This window comes from Arvicola amphibius, chromosome 11 (genome assembly GCF_903992535.2).
Source record: "Arvicola amphibius chromosome 11, mArvAmp1.2, whole genome shotgun sequence".
In the NCBI taxonomy this organism is placed as follows: domain Eukaryota; kingdom Metazoa; phylum Chordata; class Mammalia; order Rodentia; family Cricetidae; genus Arvicola; species Arvicola amphibius.
In genome coordinates this window covers 41,265,872-41,292,774 of record NC_052057.2, presented here as the reverse complement: position 1 = coordinate 41,292,774, position 26,903 = coordinate 41,265,872, and the positions used below count along the sequence as shown (strand labels likewise).

At 44.6% G+C, this 26,903-nt stretch overlaps 2 protein-coding genes across 2 annotated transcripts; one reads left to right on the top strand and one right to left on the bottom strand.

The window, feature by feature from the left end:
• Positions 1 to 513: 513 nt before the first annotated feature.
• On the bottom strand, positions 514 to 13,473 carry Ndufb5 (NADH:ubiquinone oxidoreductase subunit B5). The gene is made up of 6 exons (XM_038346960.1): positions 13,285 to 13,473; positions 6,917 to 7,005; positions 5,674 to 5,740; positions 3,589 to 3,650; positions 2,776 to 2,882; positions 514 to 718 (listed from the first exon to the last, which is right to left on the bottom strand). Exons 1-6 carry the CDS (start codon positions 13,406 to 13,408, stop codon positions 598 to 600), a joined length of 570 nt encoding a protein of 189 aa, XP_038202888.1. The 5' UTR covers positions 13,409 to 13,473; the 3' UTR covers positions 514 to 597.
• A 116-nt stretch (positions 13,474 to 13,589) lies between these two features.
• On the top strand, positions 13,590 to 26,449 carry Mrpl47 (mitochondrial ribosomal protein L47). The gene is made up of 7 exons (XM_038346958.2): positions 13,590 to 13,848; positions 16,172 to 16,314; positions 17,022 to 17,082; positions 19,463 to 19,559; positions 22,956 to 23,086; positions 24,460 to 24,555; positions 26,229 to 26,449. The coding sequence occupies exons 1-7, from the start codon at positions 13,751 to 13,753 to the stop codon at positions 26,350 to 26,352; spliced, it is 750 nt and encodes a 249-aa protein (XP_038202886.1). The 5' UTR covers positions 13,590 to 13,750; the 3' UTR covers positions 26,353 to 26,449.
• The last annotated feature ends 454 nt before the right edge of the window (positions 26,450 to 26,903 follow it).

Below are 26,903 nucleotides of genomic sequence, written 5' to 3'. Positions count from 1 at the left end.
AGGGAAGGCTTGGGGACCACAGCCCTGCAGCGTTCACTCACACCTCATGAGTTCAGGAGACCACACCCAGGGCTTCACGTGTGCAGCCTTTACAGAACAGCGCACTAAGAAAGTGGTCGTGTGCATCTGCATCTGTGCCTGTGTTTGTAGTTCTAAAAAGAGTGGTCTACACGCCCAGAACAAAGCAAGATGTCACTTCATACACTGCAAGACTAGTTTGCTAAAGTCTGTTTATTGTGGCACTAACATTTTTATGCGGTTGGTTCAGTATTTCTCATGAAATCCAAGTAGTCCTGAATAACCGCCATCTGCAATGCAGTACACAGACAACTGCAGGTCCTGAACATTCCCAGGACCGCTGCACTTCACCTGCCAGACAAGGAACTCGGCAGTTTATCAACAGTGTTCGGGATCTCCAGTTCTTATTACCACCCCATAAATCTCAACAGATGAAGCTGAGAAGCCCACATGGAATACAACACCTGAACCACACGAAGAAACATCCAAGGAAGGTAGTGTGCACCAGAGCAAAAATACAGAATATTTATTCATTTCTTTCTACTAGAAAGAACATGCTGTTCTTAGACAAATGGACGGTCAGTTGTCAGGAGTTGCTTTTGGAGAATGGTCAATGAACTCCTTCTCGGGGGTTGGGTACTGGAACCAGGGCCCGTCACCCCGGGACCGCATCAGTCTTCGGACCTCCTGCTCCTTTAACCTGGAACACAGGGAACAGGAACCGTGCGTGAGCATGGACACAGGCAGTGCAGCCACCACTGCAGTCAGCGCAAGGCTCCTCAGAAAACAGAACAGAACCACCACAGCACAGTCACACTGCTCATGGGTCCAAGTCAGCACGCCAGACACACAGCTGACCATCCATGCTCCTGTCCACAACAGTCAAGATACGGAAGCAGCCTAGCAGTCCACCAACAGATGAACGGATAGGAAAACGTGGCGCATGTGCACAAGAAAAATGCAATCATGCTATATGCAGAAAAACCCATGAAGCTGGAGATCATCATGTTAAATGGCAAAGCCAGACGAGCATACTGTGTTTGGATTCCTAAGTGGAACCAGACTTCATACACACTGATGTACACAGATATACACAGGATAAAAGGCAGATGGAGAACTATCGGGGGCAGCACGGGGCCAGTGGGAGGGAGGAAGGAGGACAGGAAGAGATCAACAGGAAAGAGGAGAGCAGATAAGACAAGGTAAATGGGAGGTGAAGATGATTAATGCACAATGAAATATGTTTATGAAGATGCCATCAGGAAAGCCATTATTTTATACACTAAAAATTTAATAAAAAAGAAAATGATCCAACAATCCAAGCTACAGATTTAATCAATCATTGTCCACGTGAGAGTCACAGTGGCAGACAACCACTACACCTCTACCAAGTCAGGGACCCCTGACTTTGCCCATGTCACGTCTACACTAAAAGCCTCACTCACACTGATCAGGTCTCCGCACAGGCCCTGCCCCATGGCAGTGTGACAATGCTTGTCTGTCTTCCCACCTTTTCAACACTAGCACAGCTGGCTACAGAATGCCTACCAATGTGAGAGTCCTGTGCTGTGGGTGATATGCCCCCGTCGTGAAGGGCCTACTGTCTCTGCTATCACTGTTGGGAAAGGCAACTTCTCCACATGAAGTGGAGTCTCTCTCACCAGCACCTGAGTGGCCTACATGGGACATTCAGTTATTAAATCAGAAGGGAAAAATCAGAGCCAAGAAAAGCATCCTCAACTCTCAGTGCCAAACTCAACCTTCTTGAACTGGGTGATCTGGACTACACAAGAAGCCTTGCCTACGATACATCCAAGGCCACCCCTTCACTATCAACCCTTGACCCTCCAAAATACACAAATTAATCTTTTTATGAGCAGAAATGGGCAACTTCGTAGGCACTGCCTACCTTTCTAACTATGAGATTATAGGCCTCTGTACCTGTGACCTGAGAGCATACTTACTCCACTTTTAAAAACAACTACATACAATCCTTCTTTCCTACTCTTCTAAATATAATTACACAAAATGGGTAACTATCATAATTAAAGAAAGAGTTCATAAATTTGAGGAGTGGAGGGGGAGAGTTGAGGGGACTAGAAATGATGCAAATATAGTACTCATGTAGAAAGTTCTTATAAAAATAAAAAAAAGTAACAAAACAAAAAGATACAGCCAAAAAACAAAATAACAAAACCCCCAAGGCTGAGGAAGTGGCTCAGTCAGTAAAGAGCTGGCCTTGCAAGGATGTGATTTCAATCTCAAAACCTATGTAAAATCATCTGGGCTCATATTCCAACGCTGAGGAGGCAGAAACAGACCCTGGAGGTGCTAGCCAACTGCACCGATGTAACGTAATATCACACGAGCATTTCCTCTAGAGACAGGCCCAAAAGGGTTGCATTACGGTAGTTTCTAATCGCTATAGACATGTGGAGTGGGTGCTGTGTGCACAGAGTAGCTTATTCAAGAGTCCTTTCCAGGGCTGGAGAGATAGCTACTGCCTCACATCTGCTGGCTCACAAGGGCCTGCAACTCTAGCTCCAGAAGATCTGATGCCTTCTTGTGGCCTCCCAGGGCCTGCACACACGTGATAAACACACACACAGAGACATATACCCATAACTATCAGAGAGAGAACATTCCTTTCAATATGAGCCAGCATCTCCCTAGTGGTCAATGCAGGCCTCCCTCCCACCAGGCACACCTTCTCCCCAGCCTCATGATCTAGTAAACCCTCCCAGCCCTTTCTCCTACCTCAAGTTAGCCTTTTCCGACTCAATCTGGAGGATAGCCATGGTTTTTTCATAATTCTTTTCGGGACAATCATAGAAAGTTCGTACAATCCATCTTGATATTGGGTGCTAAGGGAAAATTTGTTTAGAATCAATTACCTTCTGAAGGAAGTCTGCTTTTCTGGTTGACTGCTGTGTATGTCAACAACTTTCACACGTGTAAAATCATGTCCACCACTAGGTTCACACTCTTTTGCCCCACGTCTGAGATAAGCACCAACATGGTAGCATTTGATCAGTCTGCTTCAGTTCTGAGTCTGTGTGCTCCCTTCACACTGCACTTGGGGCTGCAGCTTAAGGGCAGGGCAGGGCAGGGGGCAGACCAGAGGCTACTGATCCAAATGCAAAGATCTTTCCACCAGACTGCATAAATAAGCAGATTTAATTTAGCTTATAAGGCTTAACATAATTTTTTAATGAAAAGGTACCAAGAATCTTTACTTACAAAAAAATTAAAAAATATTGTGGGCTAGGAAAGTGGCTCAACAGTTTAGATCACTTGCTGCTCTTGCAGGGGATCTGAGTTCAATTCCCAGCATCCACATAGTGGTAACTCCAGGTTACTCCTCAGGTACCAAGCACACATGTGGAGAACATTCATATATTTAGGCAAAACACCCAGTCATATAAAATATCTAAAAAAGAATTTTTATGTTTAAAATGCACCATCTACTTGATGTAAAAACCTGAAAATCTATGTCATAACTGCCTAATTAAGACATTTACCACAACATTAATAAGCTATCCAATAAGAATTCTAAAGAGCTATGCAAACCTTGTAATACTCCCAGTGTTCTGGGATGTAGCCTTCTGGGATTTCTGCGAGTTCAGCTTCACCTAGTGAGAAAAAATGATGATGACCCCAGGTTAGCACTGACAGTCACCAGTTCCATACCAGCTCTTCATGCAGTCAGCAGCCAGCTTCTCATGGTTCCAAGGGCTGCTTCCTCTAATGTGCTAATTCCCGGGGGAAGATCAGTCCCCTTGGGAGGAGCTTTTATCCATCTTCTAAGTGTAAGACGGGACCTCCAACATCTCAGCAGAGCCTCCCATTTTGTTCTTAAATAACGAGACATAATAAAGGACACACTGTTTGTTTTTACTTTTTGCTCCTCTGTAAATCTACCAGACAGAATATTCTAAGATTCAAAATAATTCAGTGATGTAGGATTCCCCTCTGTATGTTATGAATACCATTGGTTAACAAAGAAGCTCCTTTGGGCCTACTGCAACACAGAATAGGGCAAAGCGGGAATTCTAAGCAGAGATAGAAAAGAAGACAGAGTCAGGGAGAAGCCATGTAGCTGCTGCAGGAGACAGATGCCGGATGGAACCTTGCCAGTAGGCCACAACCACATGGCGATACACAGATTAACAGAAATTGGTTAATTTAAGATATAAGCGCTAGCTAGAAATACGCTTATTGTCCAGACAGTATTGTAATTAATACAGTTTCTGTGTGATTATTTCGGGTCTGGGCAACTCGAAAACAAAAGACCAGCCTCTTCCTACAGTTCAGCATTTTAAGACACTGCTCAGAAGACCTTTAGTGTGTATTCAATGTTAGAGACTCAGGTGAAGCTTAATACTCTCTCTCTCAGTCAGTCAGTGCCTGTCACTGTCTGTCTGTCTGTCTGTGTGTTTGTGTCTGTCTGTCTCCTCTCTTTCACTCTCTTTCCCACTGTTACTCTATTTCCCTGATCCAGCTTGTCAAGGCTGATTCTGGAAAAGAAAATGTAGTGGTTTGAATAAGAACGCCCCCCACCATGCCATCTATTTGAATGCTTCATCACCAGGGAACAGAACTGTTGAAAGGATTGGGAGGATAAGGAGGTGTGGCCTTGTTAGAGGAAGTGTATCACGGAGGCTGGGTTTTGAAGTCCACACCAGACACAGCTTCTCTTTCTGCTTATGGATCAGGATGTAGCTCTCTCAACTACTGCTCCAGCACCATGTCTGCCCCATGCACCCACCATGATAATGGGCTAAACCTACAAAACTGTAAGCAGCCTTCAATTCAGTGTTTCTTTTCTAAGCGTGGCTGTGGTCATGGTGTTGCTTCACAGCAATAAAACAGTGGCTCGGACAAGGGAGAAGGAAGATGAGGCTTCAGAAGCCACCTCCTCTGTAGAAATGTGAAGAGGGATTCCCCTCTGTATGCTGTGAATACCATTGGTTAATAAAGAAACTGCTTTGAGCCTATAGCAAAGCAGGGCAGAACAGAGGTAGGTGGCGAAAACTAAACTGAATGTTGGGAGATGGAAGGCAGAGCCAGGAGAAGCCATGTAGCCCCACCAGAGACAGATGCCAGAACTTAACCTGGTAAGCCACAACCATGTGGTGATACACAGATTAATAGAGATGGGTTAAATTAAAATATGAGTTAGCCAGAAATAAGCTTAAGCTTATTTCTGCCAAACAGTATTGCAAATAATATGGTTTCTGTGTGGTTATTTCAGGTCTGAGCTGCCAGGCGGCTGGGAAACAAACAAGTGGCCTCCCTACAACAGAAATGTCCCCACAGGCTCCCTACAACAACAGAAATGTCTCCACAGGCTCACGTGCTATTTTAAAGTTCCCAGAGCTGGAGAGAGGACCTAGTGACTAAGAGCAACCTTTAAAGGTCAAGACTGCCCTGGTCCCAGAAAGCTTCCCCTGCTTCCTGGTGCCTTCCCACTCCAGCATCCACCTCATGGCAGACCAGTGTCTCTCTGAAACCATGACAACATGAACCTTCCTTCCTTACACTGTCTGTGACAAATGTAACTAATAGAAATGTTCATAATTTCCTTTTTAAAAACTTGTGTATATGTTTACAAATGTTATCATTTCGTGGAGTGAGCCTAGATGATGTACTTACCAATAAATATGTTCACCAGCGTTATGCCAATCATAACTGGAACCCCAGTCAACATAATGTAGAATTTCTATGACGAAAAAGAAAACAGTTTCTCATGATCTTTCCCACTTCTCACACTGAAATTATCATCATTCAATTTCCTTAATACCCTTACTAAAGAAACATGTCAATTTGGGAATCAGAATCACTGATTTCTGTTACTTTCCTCTCTCTGATTTAGTTCTTAAACACAACTATTTAGTACAATACAATATATGTGAAATGACCTTTGACTTCTTGGTTAAAGCAATGCAATAAAGAATACTATGTCTGAGCTGGGCGGTGGTGGCACACACCTTTAATCCCAGCACTCGGGAGGCAGAGGCAGGCGGATCTCTGTGAGTTCGAGGCCAGCCTGGTCTACACGAACTAGTTCCAGGACAGGTACCAAAACTACAGAGAAACCCAGTCTCAAAAAAAAAAAAAGGAACATTTTGTCTGTATTGGGACAAAGTATGGAAACAGTAGCATGTCAGCCACGGAATGTCACCGGAGTTGGTCATGGTAAGAAGACACTCATGCCCATGATAGCACACACCTGGGAACCCAGCATCCAGGAGGTGGAGGCAGGAGAACAGGAGTTGAGTCAGCCTTGGCTACATAGTGAGTTTGAGGCCAGTCTGGGATAACACAAGGTCCTGTGTCAATTTTTAAAAAGAGGACTGAGAAGAAGCAGTGAGAGCAGTGGGGAGGGGGAGTCTCAGGCATTTCAGGGGCAGTGATAGAGTCCAAACAAGCCTCCATTCTTAAGCCTCTGGTTGTTACTTCTTTAAGACGATGAGATACACACAAGTAGCATTCTAAATAAGTGGGATTATTTGTGCTACTGCTATATTAAGAATATTCCCTTAAAAAATCAGTACTCAAATAGCATAAATTTCTTAAAAAATCACATCCTAAAATAGAGGTGCTTCACTAGAAATCTTCCAGTGGGTCTTTTGCAGATTTATTTTTATACTTGAAGAGGAAACACACTTGGGACTTCAGACCCCATCCCCAGCATCAGGAATGGCTGGCACTTGGTCTGTAGTCAACACGAACCCTTGCTTTGAAAAGATTCTAATTAACTTTTTAAAATGTAGCAGCAAATCAAGACCTTACTACACAATCTCAGCATCCAGAGGGAAAAGTGATTTTAAAATGAAAGACGTCTCTGAAATGGAACCCCCCAAACATTCTGTAGTTAAGAACATTTTCAACTTACCAGCAACCTCAAAAAGCGAGTGTCGTAGTATGAAGTAGGCTTGATGACGAACAGTCTCTTGCCATGGTCCCCACTGTGCCGCACAGGAGCTGGAAATGTGAGACTTTTTAACAGGGCTCGTGCAGGGGGTGGGCAGAGGAAACCCTGGGACGTTGTGAGTAAATGTGCTTTGCTTGCACATCAGAATGGGTAGGGCACACTGCAAAGACTGACTGGCTGCTGCTATTTTCTTCTCGTTTCTAGCAGTACCAGGTGAAGCTCAGTCTTCACACATGCTGGTAAGTGTTCCACAGTTACAGAGCGCTGCTCAGCTCAATTCCTGTAGCAGCATCGAGCAATCATCTCAGTGTACCTTAGAAGCAGGCAGGAAAGGCAGACGCTCCTAACAAATTGCAAACCTCTGCCTTCCCGACAATAAATGAACATGCTAAAGCTGCCTAAAAGACAAAGGTGAACAACACCTCCTCGCACAAGAACATGGAGGGCAGGAAGCTGCTGCAACACAGACAGACAGGACTGGCAGTGTCTACTCCAATCTCTAGCAGAAACTTGATTATTACAGACTACACACTCTATCGTGTGTGTGTGTGTGTGTGTTGTGTGCGCGTTAGGCTAAACTTAGGGTCTTGCATATGCCAGGCAGGTATTTCCACCACCAAGCTAAACCTCACCCATCATACCGTGACAAAATCCATTTGTAAGTCATCTCTGACTAAGAATGTCCTCCTCCTCAAATCAAAGGTTTGGAATGACTTCAGCCTTGTTGGAGATAAGTGGAGGCGGAGTGTGCCTCCTGAACCCCTTCTCTGCTCTTGTCCCATGGAGACTGACAAGACACCATCAAGCCCAGAAGAACCACTGTTATTCAGTGGGGATGGCTATGCTTCTGCTCAGATTCCCACTGAAGCAACTGCACCCATCAGAGCAAAGGAAACCCTGAAATTCCTAGATGGCAATACTACGAAGATGTAAGACGTAGGAAAGAACGGTGCCCTTTATTCATGTTCAGTGGCAAGAACTGCTCCCCCACTTCGCCCGCCTTTTAGGACCACAGAACATATCCTGCAGGAAGCTGATGCTGTTCCATCAGATGACATGCTCCCTTTGATATGCCATGTGCCCAGGGATGTGCACAACTGTCCTTTGGTGTCAGCATCCATGAGGAACTAGTTCTGGGTACCATGGATACGAAAATCTCCAGATGATTAAGAATGCTAAATAAAATGGCATCGGCACAAGAACCCACACACATTCTCCTATATACTCTAATTTCTAAGTTTATAATACTGAGTACAGTGAATGTCATGTAAACCATTGCTACACTGTATTGTTAGGGGAATAATAACAAGAAAAGGGGTTATAGGAGCAATTTATTTTTCTAAATATTTCAAACCATACTTGGCTGGATCTGTGAACGCTGACAAGTAAGTGAACACAGAGAGCTATAGTTAGCCTAAAAAAAAAAAAAATGCAATCCATCCAAAGGATCTCTCAAAAGCCCCGGATCTAGACTCCTGTGAATGACCTAAGTGGGTACAGACAGTGTGGTGCTTTGGACAAGAATGGCTCCCATAGATTCATATCTGAATGCTTTGGGAGTGTCCTTGGAGGAAGCGTGTCACTGGGAATGGGCCCTGGAGCTTCAGAGCCCAAGCCAGGCCCGTGTCTCACCCTTCCTGCTGCCTGCCTATCTAGTGTAGACCTCTAGGCTACTTTCCCAGTGTCCACCTTTCTCTTTCAACCAGAGAAGAGGAAGGACTAAATTATATGCAGCTTCAGTGAACGATCATTACAGCTGTAGAGCAAACGCAAAACAAACAACGGGCACTTAGGAGGCAGAGGCTGGAGGAGATCTAAGCTCGAGCCAACCGGGCGGGGCGCACGGTGGGTGAGTGACACCTGTACCAGTGTTTCATGCCCCTAAAAGAACAGTGGAAGAAAGCTTGGTCTGGCTGCATCAGAGGAATATTAATGAGGTTAGCAAAGTGAACTGCTTTCTCTTTCTTAATATGATTACCCAACTGTTTAACAATTACATTTGGTTAAATATGCCTGATGACTGCTACTCCCACCAGCCGTCCTGACTACTTGAGAGTAGTCAACTTCCCACAGCTCTGAGGTCTCTGTTTGCTGAAGTGGGAGGGCCATCTGCTCATATTCTGAAAACATTAGAACAAGCACAGCTTACAGGACTAAGTCTTCAATAAATGACTTTTTAAATTGTTATTTTTTTTTAAAGTGTGTGTGGGTATATGCAGGTGAATGCAGCTGCCAATGGAGGTAAGAGACATGGCGTCCTGTAGTGGGAATCTAGTAGAGTCATTGTACCTACGGTAAACATTAGAATGTAACAATTGTTTCTCACTGTATTTAGGGTAACAGTAGAATGTTTGTTTAAGGTACCTAGACCTTGAAGAAATAATGGTAGAGAACAGTGGTTGTTTTCTATGATTTATGGGGTTGTTTGAAGACATTTTCCATCCATTGCATGACACTGGTCACATGACTATCCGGGAACACTTGGAGACCTTGAATACTGGGTCCCACACACAGTACACAATAAGGACCAAAGTTGCAGGGGTGTGATGGTTTCCTTCAGAGAACATAAAGAATAGATCTAAGGGGCTTTGGTATGAGGGACTTGTTGGACCCCAAACACAACCTTTCTGTACAATCAATAAATATGATTCTGAACAGAGGTTTGAGGTTCAGTTCACAGAAACTGTTCCTCCCTGTTGCCAGAGAGCCTAAAGTTACATTCTGGGGTAATTATCCTTCTTTGAATGGCCCACACAACAGAGAACACCAGACAGGGTCCCTCAGAAGCTAGAGTTAAAGGCTACTTTAAGATATGCAATGTGTGTACTGGGAACTGAACCCAGGTCTTCCAGAAGATCAGCACTATTAACCACAGAGCCATCTCTCCAGCCCCCTCCAATAAATGGTTTTAAATATGTGAATCACTCAGGAAAGTTATTTAGAGTTTGCTGACTATAAGTGATATCAAGACAATGTAGCAACTTTCTGTTTGCATTTCAAACAATCAAAAACTGGTCATTCATTGTCTTTCTCTGTATTCTCAGATAAAAGTACCATTTTAATTATCTGGTCTAAAAATCTAAGTCCCCATCCTTATATCTGTCAGTCTTTCATCACCTAATGACAAACTGGCGATGACTCTAAGAAGGGCTGGTGAGGTGGCTCAGAAGGGAAGGACACTGCAGCCAAGCTTGATAACCTGAGTTTGGTCATCCGACCCCACACAGTGGAAGAACTGATTCCCACAAGTTGCCCTCCGACCTCTACATGTATAGGCACTTCAGTTTTGTGTCCAGGCCCTCCTCCACCCCAATTAGGTCCTCAATGCCTTCGGCCCCATTCTCTCAACATCTAGGTCTCCCAAAAGTCCCACATCCAGACACCAGAAAACCCATCCACTACTTCTGCCAACTCTGCCTGTTAAAAATGATTATCTTCATTTTACTACTCCTTGTCTTAGCTCACAGTACTTTGTCCATATATCTGTTGGTCAGCTTTCCTCTACCTGAAAAATATCTGTGATACATTAGCTTTAGAATGGAGAGGGCCTCAGAATTTCCTATTCATAAGCTGGAAGTCTTGCTGGCTGAGCCTGTGGCAAAGCATGATGGGGAGTATATAGCAGCATAAACTGCTCATCTTCTAGTGGCCGGGAAGCAGAGAAAGGAAGAGGAGGGGCTGATGCCCCAATATTCCCTTCAAAGGTACAGCTTCAATGGCAGGAAGACCTTAGACTGGAATTACACCTCTCAGATGCTCAATCCAGCTACTTGAAAGATTGGGGCAGGAGCATCGCAGGTTCAATGCTATACAGCAATCTTTGTACACTGTAAATATGCATTACTGTCACTGGTTAATGAAGAGCTGACTGGCCTACAGCTGGGCAGAAGAGACAGGGTGGGAAGGTCAGACTAGGAGGGCTCTAGGAAGAAGGTGGAGTCTGAGAGTCAGCAGCCAGATGCAGAGGGAGCAGGACGTGTACAAAATGAGGTAACAAGCCATGAGCCATGTGGCCGCAAACAGATAAATAAAAGGGTTAATTTGAGTTATAAGAGCTAGTTAGTAACAAGCATAAGCTATGAGCCAAGCTTTTATAATTAATAAGTCTCCGTGTCGGTTATTTGGGAACTGGCAAGTGGGAAAAAAAAAAGTCTGACTACAGACAGCCTGCAAGGCAGAGTGTATTCAAGACCAGCCTGGGCAACTTAGTGAGGCTCTGTCTCAAAAATATATAAAGAGAAAGGAAAAAGAGGGCTTACGGATGCAGCCCAGGGGAAAGAACTCAGCTGACTTGCATATGCAAAAGCTTGTATTTCATCAGCAGTATGAAAAAAATAAAAGGGCAAATGTCATGCTGTATTTTACGATTTGTTTTGAAAAGACTAATGCACGGGTGCAGGCGCATGGTGCCAGAAATGTCGCCTACTCCGCCTTTCGCAGCTGCCCTAGGGTCTACGAAGATCATCTTCCAGATAAGGAAGAAGGAGCAGGACCAAGAGGTGTGCCCTCAAGGTCACGGAGAGTCTAAATTCTGCAACGAGGATTTCCATCGAGGCGGCCTAGTGCCAGAGAAGAGAAGACGGGGGAGGGGCTTAACAACCTTTCTGTGATTCTCAAGGAAATGGTGGAAGAGACGAAGACTTTCAGGAGACAAAGGCACAGGACGCCTAGGGAAAGCAGTGATACGGTGAGACAGCTACGGTTGGAATGAGCAGCTACTGGGCATTCCCTGTTCTCATCAGAAGGATCAGCGACCACAAGGGTAGGGAACAGTACAGAAAGAGGAACTTGGAGTCTTCAGTTGGGATAGACTGCATCAAGCCCTCTTTGGGGGAGAATTTGAGGGTTCTCCACTTGGATATCTGAGGATATTTATAATAAGAAAAAATGGTTTGCAAAAAGATTTTACCAAGTAGTGTTAGCACATGGACATTGCATCAAGCTTAAATTCCTGCTGGCAATTTTGAAAGCACTGATCCTGTCCAGCATAATCCAGAAGGTCCCTATGCATACTGCCTCCTTACATAATGATGCCACTTAACTTGGGAGAGAAAGGGCAAAACGGGACAAGATGTTTAGAGACTGGAGAGAATGCTTTTGGTTTCAGGGTAAAATTTTCATTTCTCTGTACTGTACAAGGCAAATAAACATTATATCTCTGACCAAGAGGATGAAATGAATTAACACTTAAAACGGTGCCTGACAGTTAACAGACACTCAATAAATATCACCACCATTATTGCTAATGTAGTAGAACGGCAAATTATTTTTAACGTTAGTTAAATCGGTTTCCTCTTTTGTAAAATGAGGGGAAAATAACATTGCATTTATTTTTCAGTTTTTGGAGAGAGAAAACAGATCGAATACTAAATAAAACCACGTTTACACTTCTAGAAAGCAGAAGGAACTGGGTCAGGTTCCTAGGCCCTCACTATGACTGTCCTGAGCCCTGAGCTCTTTAGTCCTCTTCGGCTCCTTCCAATCGCTGCAACCTTTTAAGGCAGTTCCTCATGTTGTGGTGACCCCTAGCCATATAAAATAATTGTAATTTTGCTATTGTTATGAATTGTAATGTAAGTATCTGTGTTTTCCAATGATCTCAGGAGACCCCTGTGAAATGGGTCGTAACCCACAGGTTGAGAAGCACTGCCAGAGAGTAAAGTTACCGATGCATTAACATACAACAGACACAATCTGGGTTCAACTTAGCATTTACACAATCATTAACACTATAGTCTTTTAAAAAAACAAACACAATATTTTTGTGGCCTTCTAAAACGTCGTGGGCTCCACAGGAAGTTACTATTGTGCCTAAGGCAGCTGTCACCTGGTGGTGCCTTTTTACACTCGTGCCTATGAGCATCATCCGAGCCTTCACTTCGGTCTACCCGCGGGTTAGAACCAGCCGCAGGCGCCACCTATCCAGATTCGGCCGTGAGCCCGGCGCTGCAGCGCAAGCCTGCAGACCCAGCACTGGGGAACTGGGGACTGAGGGTGGGAAGTTCGGAACTCCGGTCTCTCTAGCCGAGACCTGGTCAATAACAAGTATGTGTTGCCCTGGGAGACGCGGACGGCAGCTCTACGCCGGTCTGGCCTGGCCGCAAGTAAGCAGCAGCCGGCAGGGTGAGTGACATTGTGCTTCCTGCACGCTAAAACAAGGCCATCGGATTTCTGCAGCAGCCCCTCCCTCACACAGCCAGTCTAGAAACCTCAGCCTCGTCTAGAAACCCCAGGCCAAGTTCATCCCTGCGCCCCCGCTCGGAGGTCCCCAAGGTCACCTGGAAACAGCCCTCCCACCTCTCACCCGCGTCTCCGAGGCCTGCACCCACCGACTGTCTTCGGAAAGCTCCGTGTGAGAAAGCTTCCGACTCCGAGTCTAGCGCCAGCACGGCGGAAAGACAGCGCTGTCAGCGCGGTGACCGAAGCCCGCTGCAGCAGGCTCATGGCCGCCATGGCTACTCCGGGCAGGGGAGGAAGTGGGGTGAGCAACGGGAGCCGGGAGGGACAATCCACCAGTGAGGGCAAAAGTTAGCGGCGGCCATGTTGAGTAAGGGCAGCGGCTGGTTCCTGTTCGCTTCACGTATGGGCGCTCGCGGGCAGATCTGATGACGTCGTGGGTGGGGAGCGCGGAGAGGGCGGATAGAAGCACTACGGCGGATAAGGGGTTGGGGGTGGAAGCGGTGAGGACGGCCATGTTTAGTAAGGGCAAAACCTGTTCGCGTTTGCTTCACTTGTCGGCACGCAGCAACGGAAGTGACATTGTGGGCACCGGCACAGTGGGCCTGCTTTAGAAACATGGCTGCGCCCAGTGTAGTGGGTATTTGTAGAAGAGTCTCGGCGTTCCTGAAGGCTGCGGGTTCCCTAGTAAGTCCCCAGGCTCCTGCTCGTCCCGGGTAAGTGAAGAAAGAAGGGATGACCTCCTGCCCTCGGGCGCCTGTTGCAGAGTGTGCAGCGTGACCTTGGAGTCGTCCACCTTGGCGATCGGGCGCCGCGGGTGGCGGGTCCACCGGCCTGGGGGCGTTCGGGCGCTGTGCTGGGGATGGCTGGGTCGGGACAGACGCTTCCGAGGGGTCGAGCTGGAACGGAAGGCGTCGCCGGGTGTGAGACGAACGGATCTGCACCGTCGGTTTCGAACACAGATTGTCCGGCAGGTACTAAGTGTCAGTGACAGAGAAGTGAGGGGTTTGTGCGAAAAGGCAGCTTGCTCATCTTGAACATTTGCGTACATGAGCCGAGTTTTATACATAGGGTACCTCAGATTAAACTGAAGGAAGCAACCTGTGTTCGGCTCAACACGCAGCTGTTGTGCCTCTTTTATGCTCGGTATTATTAACGCTAACTTCGGAAATTAGCTTTTTAAAAATTTTGCAGAGTCGTAACTTGATCAGGGTGACAACTTTGAATAGTTTCGTCTTCCATTGTCTTTTTCTCCCCTGACAATGAAATAAATTGGAGCTAGAGAGGTAATAAAATAATTTGGGGTTCAGTGGCTAAGAGAACTTATACTTGCAGAGGATCCAAGTTAGGTTCCTAGCAGCTGTGTGGCTCATCTTTAACTGGAGACCCAAAGGCATCAGCCACACACCATGGTGCACACATCTGAAGGAAAACATTCATATACATAAACCTTAAATGTTTAATGAAGTAACTGTTATGTGTTTTTTAATAAAATAAATATCTGTCACGCAGAGAGGCAAAGTATTTGAAGATGGTAGAGGCGGTTGTGCGCTCCCAGATGACACGTTGCCATTTCTTCTTTAATGTCGCAGGTGTGCTTGCTTTGTTTGCCATTAATGCCCCCAGAACAACAGAAAAGTTCTTAGAGTAAAACAGTAACCGTGTGCCCTTCACCAAGTAACCAAGTCATTGGCATTCTGTCACGTTTTCAAGATCCCTGTGTTTCTACTCCTTTTCCTGCGCTGTTTGACAGAAGCCAAACTTCAAACGTAGAACCAAGGACATTTCCTTACTAAGTATGACCCAGTTATCACCCTCAGGAATACACTGCTGTTAGTTAGCATACAATCAAAAAATTGCACTAATAATTCCTTTCTTCATTCTTTCTCTTTCTGTTTCTTCGTCTCCATTCTTTTCTTCAGGATCCAATGAAGGATCATTTATTGACCTAGTTGCCATTAATCCAGTATGTTTCTGTTTTCCTTTGTCATGATTACTGGCATTTTGGGTAGGATTAGGGTTTTTCTTAATTTTTTTTAGAATATGTCTCCATTTGATTATTTCATCATAATTGGATTCAAGTCAAGAGTTGGGGATGTAGCTCAGTGGTAGACACAAAAACAGTCAAATTAAGTAAACACCCTAGGTTCAGAAGATGGCACTTGAGACACATTTCACGTTTATTTTGTTTTTAGGTCATTTTACCAGTCATTAAATATTTTTAGAAACATAACTTCTAAATTACTACGTAAGATTTTCATGCAGTGGTACAATAATTAGTAATTTTCTTGTATGTTTATGTAATTAACAACTCTTTGATATCACATTTAATTCCTTCGTGGCCATCTTAGTTTGTGAGCTCCCTTCTCTGATATTGACAATCTCTAGATACAGAATTACTGGATTAAAGGAGAAGGCTTGTGCCTCTCTGATGTTGCAGAGTTGACTTTCGCAATGGTTTTGATGCGTTCATAGATTCAGTTGCTGTAGTGGAGGAAGCACCTAAAAATGTTACTCTAAAATGTAATTGTGGGGGCCAGCAAGATGGCTCAGGAGGTGAAGTGCTTGCCATTCAAGCATGTTGACCTCAGCCTGACCCCAAAGATCTTCGCAGCAGACGCCGGGTGCAGCAGCACCCATCTGCGGCCCCAGCATTCCTGTGCCCAGACAGGAGGCACCCAGGAGTTTTCATGCCTGCTGGCCTGGCGCACTCAGCCAGACAGCAGAAACCAGAGCTTCAACAAGGCGGAAGAAGAGGACTGACCTCTACATGTGTGTCCTGGCACATGAGTGTGTGTATTCACACACACATACATTAATAGTAAATTAAAAGAAGATATGTGTTGTGTAAATATGTTGTCCCTGAAACTGTAGGGTAGGGATCTGTACAATAAAAGTACGTTCTAACACATTTTAGAAGTTTACTGCTTTTGGGACCAAATTACTGGGTAGAATTTTTGACATTGTAATAAATGTTTCTTGCTTATAAAATCTGAGCATTATAAACTCTAACCATTACTTACTTGTGTTCTGTTGCAGGTTTCCCCTTAGTTTGTTGCATAAGAACACACATGTCACATCTTTTCTCCAGTGTAAATTACTTCATACCACGTTGTCAAGGAAAGGACTAGAAGAATTTTTTGATGACCCAAAGAATTGGGGGGAAGAAAAGGTCAAATCTGGTAAACTATTTAGAATCGTCTGTATTAATTGATTGAGCCGTCCGTCATCCTAGGATTATCCAGTTTAGGATGTTTTATTAGAATTTACTTTGGATTTTAAAGGTCAGTCTCATTACTGAATAAAAATAATATTTCCAGGGGCTGGAGAGATGGCTCAGAGGTTAAGAGCACTGGCTGTTCTTCCAGAGGTCCTGAGTTCAATTCCCAGCAACCACATGGTGGCTCACAACCATCTATGAAATCTGGTGCCCTCTTCTGGCATGTAGGCATATGTGCAGACAGAACATTGTATACATAATAAATTTTTAAAAAGAAAAAAAAATATTTCCAAAAAAATAATAATATTTCCTCAACAGATTGGTGGAATGTTTAAAAGAAGTGTACTTTGAAAATGTTAACTAATAGAGGTTTAGGTTTATTTTATTTGACACTTTTTAAAATAATAATTAAAAATAATTTGTAATGAATAATTAAAAATAATTTAAGGAAAGGAAATGCATTTGACACAAATATTAGCAGCCTTTGAATGCTGTTTGTTGCCTGTCATGTTGCTGATATTTTCATGTTACTTAATTGAATTCTAGTCATGTTAGTATAATTCCGTTCCATATTTTACAAATACAGAAACAGATTTCGAGAGTGGATAATCAGCCAGGGGCATAGAGCTAGAAGCATCATTTAATGTTACACATTTCTCATTCTCATAGGAGCTTCATGGACCTGCCAGCAGCTAAGGAACAAAAGTAATGAAGACTTACATAAACTTTGGTGGGTGTTCTGCATGCTGAAATGTTACAGTTTAACAGTGGGGTCAAAACTACACTTGTGATAAACAATTGGACAAAATGATTTGTTTCCTGGTGCAGTGGGTGAGCATATGAGCTGTGTGTGTGTGTGTGTGTGTGTGTGTGTGTGTGTGTGTGTGTGGCAGTTGCACAGTTTCGAGTGTGCTGTAAGAGTCAGACTGATACCATTAAATCAGTAGTGCTGAGAAACACACTCGGGAAAGACCCAGGGACTGGTTGGTCAGTTACATTCACACTGCCTTCCGTTTTTTCTTTCCTTGTTAATTTATTGTTTAATATAAATGCTGACAGAAATCATATAAAGGTCTTGTAGACACTTTCTTGTATTTACAGTTCAAAAGGTGACTCACCTCCTACTTTTTAAAATGAACTCTGTTATCTACAGCTCCTAGGAGCCTTAAACCACAGTTAGGAGCAACAAGAGGCTGAATAGGTTTCAAGGCAATAAACAGTCAACCATTTAACAAGATGTGGAGTCTTTAATATAAACCATATGCACACAGAGAAGACAAAACTGAGAAAGAAACATCTGCAACAAGTGGAATCTGTACTTCCTGAGATCCAGAGCTTTTGTAGTAAATACACTCCCATTTCTTTCTTCCCACCCTGTTTGTTTGGAAGGCATTAAAAACTGGAAATATTAAACAAAACAACAGGAGAGTGCCAATTCAAACAGGGTTCTTTCTGCCTGTTCTAAAAGAACATTCAGAAGATAATATCTCCAACTAAAGTCTCACCATGGGCCAGATCATTCAAACTTCTGCCTTCCTTTTTATTCCATTTCATGGCCTAGGGTTTTAGCCTATTATCCCGGCGGGTTGTGTCAAAGGAGACATTAATTGGGAATGTAGGCACATGGCCCCAGTAAGTCTGAGACTTAAGGTTACATTCTAGTATTTAGCCCATAGCTATTTTGTTTAAGCCATACTTGTTTGGGGGAAGTTTCACATCATATATGTGTGATTTTGACTTCTTCAGTCAGTAGACCTCTGTGCCTCTTTGACAGCAGTGGTCAGTGCACAGCAGTGCCTACCCAGGGGCCAGTGCACAGCAGTGCCTACCCAGCGGTCAGTGCACAGCAGTGCCTACCCAGTGGCCAGTGCACAGCAGTGCCTACCCAGCGGCCAGTGCAGTAATGGCTACCCAGCGGTCAGTGCACAGCAGTGCCTACCCAGCGGCCAGTGCACAGCAGTGCCTACCCAGCGGTCAGTGCACAGCAGTGCCTACCCAGTGGTCAGTGCAGTAATGGCTACCCAGCGGTCAGTGCACAGCAGTGCCTACCCAGTGGTCAGTGCAGTAATGGCTACCCAGCGGTCAGTGCACAGCAGTGCCTACCCAGCGGCCAGTGCAGTAATGGCTACCCAGCACCTCATCTTTCTGCCATTACTCAGCCTATTGTACTCATGACTGTTATCTGTTTGGCATTCTGGTAGACATTTAATTTTTCATCCCAATTTGAAAGAATTACATAGTGTTTACAAAAACCGCTCATGCTGTGCTTATTTATTATAGAAAAGTGAGTTTTAGTTAAAGCACTGTTATGAGTTGTCAATAAAGGTGAACTTAGGGCTGTTTTAGCACTTGCTGTGCTAAAGCCAGTGTCTTCTGTCATTCCCTCTCCCAGGACTGTAGACCCTAGTGTAAAGTTCTGGGCTCCTTTGTCTCGCTCACCCTGCCCTCCACAGTTACTGCTTTAATTCTGAAACTGGGGTGTTCACAGAGCCCCTTTCCCCAGCTCAGCCAGGTCAGTGCTTTAGAGTCTGCTGGCTTGTCCCCTTCTATCCTAAGTCCCGTCACTAGGAAGCTGCTTCCATTCCTTACTCACACAGCTCTCAAGGAGATGTCGCATGTCCCCCTTAACTATTGTGATACCTGTCGTCTCCTTTCCCCAGTAAGTCACATTGGCATGGCATTGCAGGCCAGAGGTAGAATTCATACAGAGGATCTGAGATTGGAATCCAGACCTTGCCTTGTGTTCCATGATCATAATTCCTGACTGAACTATCTTCATTAGAGAGAGTAGTGCCAACTCCAAAGGCTGTGAAGAGATTGGAAGTGCTCAGCACTCGGTGTGAACTAGCCCCTCAGCAGATGTTCGTCCTCTTCCTCACCTGTGGTATGGCGGGCAATGCCTGCTCCTCTAAAGGTTACAGCCATCTGTAATGAGATCTGGTGCCCTTTTCTGGCCTGCAGGCATACATGTAGGCAGAATACTGTATACATAGTAAGCAAATAAATCTTTTTTTAAAAAAGATAAATATTTTTTAAAAAAGACTTGGGGCTTTTAATTTTGATGTAAGAAATCACTATAGAATAGTATCATGGCTTTCTGTTTGGTACAGGTATGTCCTTCTGAAGGAAAGAAACATGCTTCTGACTCTAGAGCAGGAGGCCAAGCGACAGAGATTGCCAATGCCAAGTCCAGAGCGGTTAGAAAAGGTAGGCTTGTGGGACAGGGTAAAAGCTAAAAGGAACGAGTATATGGTTCTTACATTCAAACCTTTTTCTATTAGTGTGCTTCTTTAGCAAATTTACAGAGCTGTATGTACCATTCCAGCAGTTTCTCTTGAGAGTGCAGTCACCCTCGCCCCCTAACTCCCACCCCCCTCCCCGCAAAGCAAATGTCACTCCCCCTGCTGTCTCCCACCCCCCAGCAAGTGTCACGCCCCCTGCTGTTTCCCGCCCCCAGCAAGTGTCACGCCCCCTGCTGTTTCCCGCCCCCCCAGCAAGTGTCACGCCCCCTGCTGTTTCCCGTCACCCCCCCCAGTAAGTGCCACGCCCCCTGTTGTCTCATTCTCAGTGGCAGCTTCCAGCCTGCAGATGGGGATTTATTTTGTTTATCTTGGGAGTAGAATTGCCAGGCCCTATGGTAAGTCTCTTGAACTGTGGCAGCCATGTGGTATGGCGCTGAGTTGGTGTCCAGCTGCCCCATTGCACATTCTACCTCCAGTTTGCCCATTCACCAATAACTTGACCCATTTTTTTAAGTGTGCAGTTTTTTGTTGTTTTTGCTTTTCTGTGGTTTTACTACCCCCCATCCCAGATTGTTTTAAAGGTCAGCACTTGATTTTCCTGTCATCTGTAGTCAGTGAGAGCAGAGCTGAGCCTTGTCGCTGCTGCGGGGTAGGGCCTCGCCTCAGCTCCCTTCCCTCCTTCCCGCCACCGCTAGTCAGTTCTCACCACACTGCCCAGAGGGCAGGACATGGTGTACCTGCAGGAGTCAGACAGGAGAAACAAACTCTCGGTTATCATGACTTCGTGAGAATTGGGTTTGATTGTGAGTTTTCAAACTTGATTTCATGTAGTAGTAGATGTGCAGAGATTGTATGAACAGTACAAAGACTTCTTGCAGCCTTCACCCTGATTACATGTGTTCCTATTCACAGTGTGGTATTCTATCCCCCCCACCTCCCCACACACCATTTTTCTTGACTGTTTGAAAGTAAGTAGTCCATTTCATGCCCCTTTGTCCACAAAATTTAATTATGCATTTCCAAATACCATTTCATATATAATCATTTCATACTTCTAAAGTCAGGAAATGAACATTGATGTGATCATATAATCCATAGGCCTTATTTCCCTCATATAGAGTATCTTAACAATATCATTTACAGCAAGAGAATCCTGGATCATGCCTTTTCTGTTTTTGTGAACCCCTTAATCCAGAGATTCATTCAGTTTTTATATTTCACGACAGGGTTGTATTTGAAGAGTATGGCCCGTTCCCTTAGTTGGGGTTGTTTGATTCTCATGGTGAGGTGGATAGATTAGCTGGGCTGAATTCTCTGCCGAGTAAAGTTTGTAAACTAAAAAGTCTCTTTGAAGGAGGCTTGCTTTGAGTGAGGTATACCTGCTTGGTATGTACTGATAAGTGTTCCTTTTGATAAACTTGGGCCAATAGTATTTCCAGTTTGGGGGGGTTTTGGTTTAGTTTGTTTTTGTTTTTAATTTAGGGATATCAGTTGATTATCCCTAGCCTGAAATCCAAAATGCTCTAAAGTCAAAACTTTGAACATTGAACATCTGTTGATATACTGTTGATATAAACATGTAGTGCTGAGCCACACCGTTGGTGTGAACATGTAATGCTGAGTCACACTGTTGGTGTAAACATGTAGTCCTGAGTCACACTATTGGTGTGATCGTGTAGTGCTGAGTCACACCATTGGTGTGATCGTGTAGTGCTGAGTCACACTATTGGTGTAAACATGTGGTACTCTGTGGACTCAGCAGCTGTGGATGGCCAACCTCAGTAGAGTTCAGATGGCCCTCCAGGCCTGTCCTGGCTCCATTGTAGGCCATCAGCCGTCACATTACAGAAAGGTAGGACAGTCCAGCAGAATTCCCTGCTTCACAGGAAAGTCTGTAGGCCAGAGTTGGATGCCCCAATGTTACATAAGAACTTTGGGTGACTGTCCAGGTCATTAGGTAACATTACTCCTTTATGAAGTCTTTGATGGAGGTAAATAGTTAAACTTACAGTTTTCCTTAGATGTGAAAGCAAATTAGGTATAAAACTTTAGACTCACCAAGATAAGATAGATAATAAGAGTATTTTCTCTAATTTTGCTAAATACAAATAGACTAGATATTGTAACTGTAATTCTTACTTAATAACTGTTTTATTATATATAGTTTTACTCTGTTAAGATTAAAACCTTTCTTTTTTATTAGACAAACAGGAGGAGATGCTGTGGAATAATCCTTCTATACACTGTGAATGTGTATTATTCTCATTGGTTAATAAAGAAGCTGATTGGCCTATAGCAAGGCAGGATCAAGTTAGGCAGGACAGTCAGACTGAGAATGCTGAGTGGAAGAAGGGCAGAGTCAGGGAGATGCCACCTGGCCACCCGGCCACTACAGCACTACATGGAGAGAATGAGGTGACACGCCATGAGCCACATGGCAAAGCATAGACAAGAAATACGGGTTTAAATGTAAGAGTTAGGTGGTAGCAGGCCTGTTATCAGCCAAGCATTTGTAATGAATGTTAAGACTCTGAGTGGTTATTTGTGAGATGTACCTAGTCTTACTGCAACTTGATATGCCATGCTCTGAAGGGAAACTGAGGAAGGGTGGATCTGGGGGAGAGGAAAGGGTGGGGGGAAGGACTGGGAGGAGAAGAGGGAGGGGAAATTGCAGTCAGGATATAATATATGAGGGGAGAAGAAGAAAAGTATCTTGTTGCATCTTAATGAATCCTAACATTCTTCCCTGTGAGAACTAGAGTTGCCAAGCAGGCCAGGGCACCTGCCTGCTGAGCGTGTGAGGAGAGCAGGTCCATCAGGGACAGATGTGTCTTTTGCTCTGACAAAGGGCAGCAGCTGTTATACGTCTCATTAGCTTACTGCATTCAAATGGTATTAGAGCTGTGTCTGCTCCAAACAGAGCTGGTACATGGTAACCAGTTATTAAGAAATGAAATGATAGCTGGGCGGTGGTGGCGCACGCCTTTAATCCCAGCACTCAGGAGGCAGAGGCAGGCGGATCTCTGTGAGTTCGAGACCAGCTTGGTCTACAAGAGCTAGTTCCAGGACAGGCTCCAAAGCTACAGAGAAACCCTGTCTCGAAAAACCAAAAAAAAGAAATGAAATGATAAAACTTTAGAGAAGTTACAGAAAGTTATACTACTACTGTAGACACCCGTGAGCATACACACACACACACACACACACACACACACACACACCTGTGCCAAAAGGGCTTTCTAGGAAATAGTAGAAAGAGCAGTTTCTAAATAAAAATGTCATAAGTCGCCTGCTTTGTAAATCTTGAGTTCTGGAATGCAGTCGAGGATGACTGAAGTTGGCTGTGTTGTTGTCGCCTCAGGTTGTTGATTCCATGGATGCCTTAGATAAAGTTGTCCAGGAGAGGGAGGATGCTCTGCGGCTTCTTCAGACCGGTCAGGAGAAAGCAAGACCTGGTGCCTGGAGAAGGGACATCTTCGGACGAATTATCTGGTACATGATTACACTGTGACTTCCAAGAGCAGAGATCGCTTGACTTGTTATCCCTCTCCGTACCTTTAAAACTCCTCCCTGTGGCTGGGTGTTGGTGGCCTTTAATCCTAGCACTCAGGAGGCAGAGGCAAGTGGATCTCTGTGAGTTCGAGGCCAGCCTGGTTACAGAGTGAGTTTCAGGACAGGCTACAAAGCTACAGAGAAACCCTTGCTCGAGGAAAAAAAAGAAATCCTCCCTTTGGCTCTTTTAGAGATCTTGTGTAAAGAAGAGAAGTTCCTTCCCATCCCCTAGAACACAAACTGTGCACCAAGGTTGCTGTCTGTTAAATTCCAGACCACACAACTCATCCCGTGTGTTCTTGTCTTTGTGAATCGTGGGTCCTTTCCAGAATTTCGTAAAAGTTAGATACTTCTGACAGAAAAATCTGCCTATACACATGTAACATCAGATCATAAAACTCAAAGAGCTGATTTCAGATACTCCTCTGCCTACCTTACCCACAAAGAACCTGGGACTTGGAAGTTCTGAGTGCAAGGTCAGTTTGCTTGTTTCACGGGCATTGGGATAAGCCCTGGGCCAAGTAGTGAACAGCATACCTCTTTCCAGGGAAGGATCTGGTTGTCAGCATCGACTCTGAGGAGCCAGGATAAACTAACTCATAGCCCGCCATGTAGCACCCAATGGGAGTCAGCAAGGTTGAGGCTTGAGGTATCGAACAGTCCCAAACCTTACACAGCACCTTCTCACTTGATGTGGAATTCCAGCCGTCTAGTCAAGAACCATCTAATCCAACACAGAAAAAGGAATCGCCAAAACCTCTCTTAAAGCTCTTCCAAGGAGCTGGGCAGTGGGTCCACACTTGGACAACAGAGGCAGGCAGACCTCAAAGCTCAAGGCCAGCCTAGTCTAGACTGAGTTCCAGGACAGCCAGGGCTACACAGAGAAACCATATCTCACAAAAACCAAACAAGAAAAAAAACCAAAACAACAAAAAAACTCTTCTAAGGATTAAGGGATGTAGCTGTGTCTGTTGTACAAATCTCCAGCATGTAATTTGAACTGTATTTTCTAAAATAACTAAAAACATTGATTACTTTACCTATTTATGTGTGTGCTTGTATGTGCTTATATGTGGCATGTGTGGAGGTCAGAGGGAACCTGCACGAGTCGGTTCTCTGCTCCTGTTCACACGTGTCCTAGGGATTAAATGCAGGTGGCACGTACTTTCTTGTTTAGCTGTCTTACTGGCCCCATTTTCTAATATTTTTTTATTTGGATTAATTTATTTGAGGCCAATTAGGAAACAATGAAAAATGTAAGTAAAACTGTATGAACTATTTTGTGTAAAGCAGTAACTTCACTTTTTTGGCAGGCACAAATTCAAGCAGTGGCCTATACCTTGGTACCTCAATAAAAGATACAACAGGAAGCGGTTCTTTGCGATGCCCTATGTGGATCACTTTGTCAGGTGAGCACAGCATCCGCATGACAGACTGCCCCTTACACCAGGTGGCGCATGCTCTCAGCTCTTTCCACCCTGATTTCTATTACGTAAGTAATATATTTTCATTACTTAAAACACAATCTCTAGTTTAAAGAGAAATTGAAGCCATATATCTAAAATCTTAACCTCCATAAAATCACTGTGCCAACGGTGTGCATCCCTTTAAAAGTTGTATGACTTCTGTATGTCTGAAATAAGAGTGAAAATCCACTGCACCATGTGGAGTGCAAGCTCTTATTCCAGGGCCCATGGGAAAGGGAGGAGCCTGGGATCCTACCCTGCTGCCTTTCCCATGGCAGATTCTGCACTAAGCTTACATGAGACAGAGAACATGGTGCTTCTGTTCCAGGATTGTAGTTGCCCAAGCACCAGCAGCTGATACCTAAGGAACTAGACAAGGGTCTTCTGAAAGCTATTTACAACATGGAATCCATCCCCAAAAGCAGACAAAAGACAGTTTAACCCTCCCCCCCCCCCCCCCCCACAGCCGCACTTAGAAGGGAGACGGGGAGATGCAAGACGGCAGTGTCAGAATGAAAGATGTGCCCACGGTACAGAAGCATCCTGTAGCTGGGTACACCTGGGACCCCGCACTGAGGAGGCTAAGGCAGGAGGACTGGGTATAAGACCTCTGCAATCTTGTTGCAGATAAAACCTTCTAGGGATACTTTCTGTTCTCAGCAAAGTTCTTCACAAACTGGTATTTCTACCCCAAAACTTAGTCCAAAGAAAAAGGAAAAGAAACTTAATTTTCTTTGCCCGTGTGTGTGCACATACATACTGTTCTTAGTATGATCTGTGTGAAAGTCGGAGGACAGCTTGCAGGAGCGGCTCTCTCCTGTAGTCTGGGCTCAGTGGCTCCACCTGCTGATCCCTATCACCAGCTATTTCAGACTTACATTAAAATGTTTAATAAACTTTAAAATCAATTTGAACTTTTTATCTTCCTCTCTGAACCAGCTCCCTGTTCCTTTGGTTCCTTTGATTGGGTCTGTATAGCCCTGGCATCTGCTATACCATTGCATTCTAGGACAGAGATCTGCCTGCTGGGATTAAAGGCATGCATACCCCGCATCATCATTCAAGAGTGCACTGTGCAGTGGGGACCCTAAAACCACCTCTTATTTCAGTACCAGTCTCGTGGGTTCAGTCCATCCTTCAAGTTCTTCCTGCACTATTTCGAATCTGCCTTCTTCAGTGTCTCCTCCAGCACAGCCCCTTACTCTCTACTATGCTTAATTTCTCAAGGTTTTATCATTGTTTCAAAACTGTACGCTAGCTCTGTCTCTCCAGAATACAGCCACACCTTCACCAGTGACAACTTCACTGTCCCCTAACACCTTGCTCATTCCCAGCCTCTGGTGTTTGTCCTGAGCTTTGAAGTCTGTCCACACTTATGACCTAGTCAAGATGCAGGTGGTTGGAGAACTCTGCTGCATTGCTTCCCTTCAGTTTCTGAGGGTACCGTATGGAGGTGGTTTGACCTCCACTATTTTGCGTTTGTAGTGACGCTGTTAAAGCTTGATTCATACACGCCAGTACTGCTGGCATGACTGGCTTTTATAGTTGGCATGGGCACGCTTTGAGGAATGGGGGGGGGGGGTTTTGTCTAAGTTGCTGTTATATTTTTATTCTAGACTGAGAATTGAGAAACAAGCCCGCATTAAAGCAAGAAAGGAAAGTTTACAGAAAAAGAAAGAAAGAATTCTCCAGGAAAAGTTCCCACACCTCTCTCAAGACCAGAAGTCAAGTACTGTCTGAGATGAGACCCAGAAGTCCGATTTCATTCTTGAAGCAGTCTGTGTCCTGATGTGAATATGTCTTTAGCAGTTTATAAAGAAGTGTTTTGTTCAAATGATATCAGTTGTTCTTGTGGATATCACAGCATGTTAATTAACCCTAGACGTACTGCTGCTTCTGTCAAAGCCAGGCAGAGTTCGGGTCCAGTTCCCATATCCTGATATCTAAGCAGACTGATGCTAGCTGCCAGAGTGATGCTAGAACCAAAGCTAGTTTGGGAATGAATGCTCTGTTTCCACCACTACTGTTAAAAAGTGGCCCGGGGGGAGGGGGGTTGCACAGGACTGGAAAGACGGCTTAGTGGTTAAGAGCACAAGTTGCTCAGGACCCAGATTCGATTCCCAGCACAAACACAGCTGATAACCATCTGACACTCCAGCTGTGGGAGCCAACACCCGGCTCCAGCAAGCACCAGGCACTAAGTGGTGCAAGTGTACATGCGGATAAAATACCCATACCCTAATTTCTTTTAGGCATGAAAGGGACATGGATACCGTTAGTGAAACAGTTGA

Bases quoted from the DNA above. Each gene is read 5' to 3' on its own strand.
- Ndufb5 (XM_038346960.1), bottom strand. From the start codon at position 13,408: ATGGCGGCCATGAGCCTGCTGCAGCGGGCTTCGGTCACCGCGCTGACA. The intron at 5,741-6,916 runs GTAAGTTGAAAA...TTTTCGTCATAG, and splicing joins CTCGCTTTTTGAGGTTGCTG to AAATTCTACATTATGTTGAC. The intron at 2,883-3,588 runs GTTTGCATAGCT...ATTTTCCCTTAG, and splicing joins AACACTGGGAGTATTACAAG to CACCCAATATCAAGATGGAT.
- Mrpl47 (XM_038346958.2), top strand. From the start codon at position 13,751: ATGGCTGCGCCCAGTGTAGTGGGTATTTGTAGAAGAGTCTCGGCGTTC. The intron at 16,315-17,021 runs GTAAACTATTTA...TCATTCTCATAG, and splicing joins GGAAGAAAAGGTCAAATCTG to GAGCTTCATGGACCTGCCAG. The intron at 19,560-22,955 runs GTAGGCTTGTGG...TTGTCGCCTCAG, and splicing joins GTCCAGAGCGGTTAGAAAAG to GTTGTTGATTCCATGGATGC.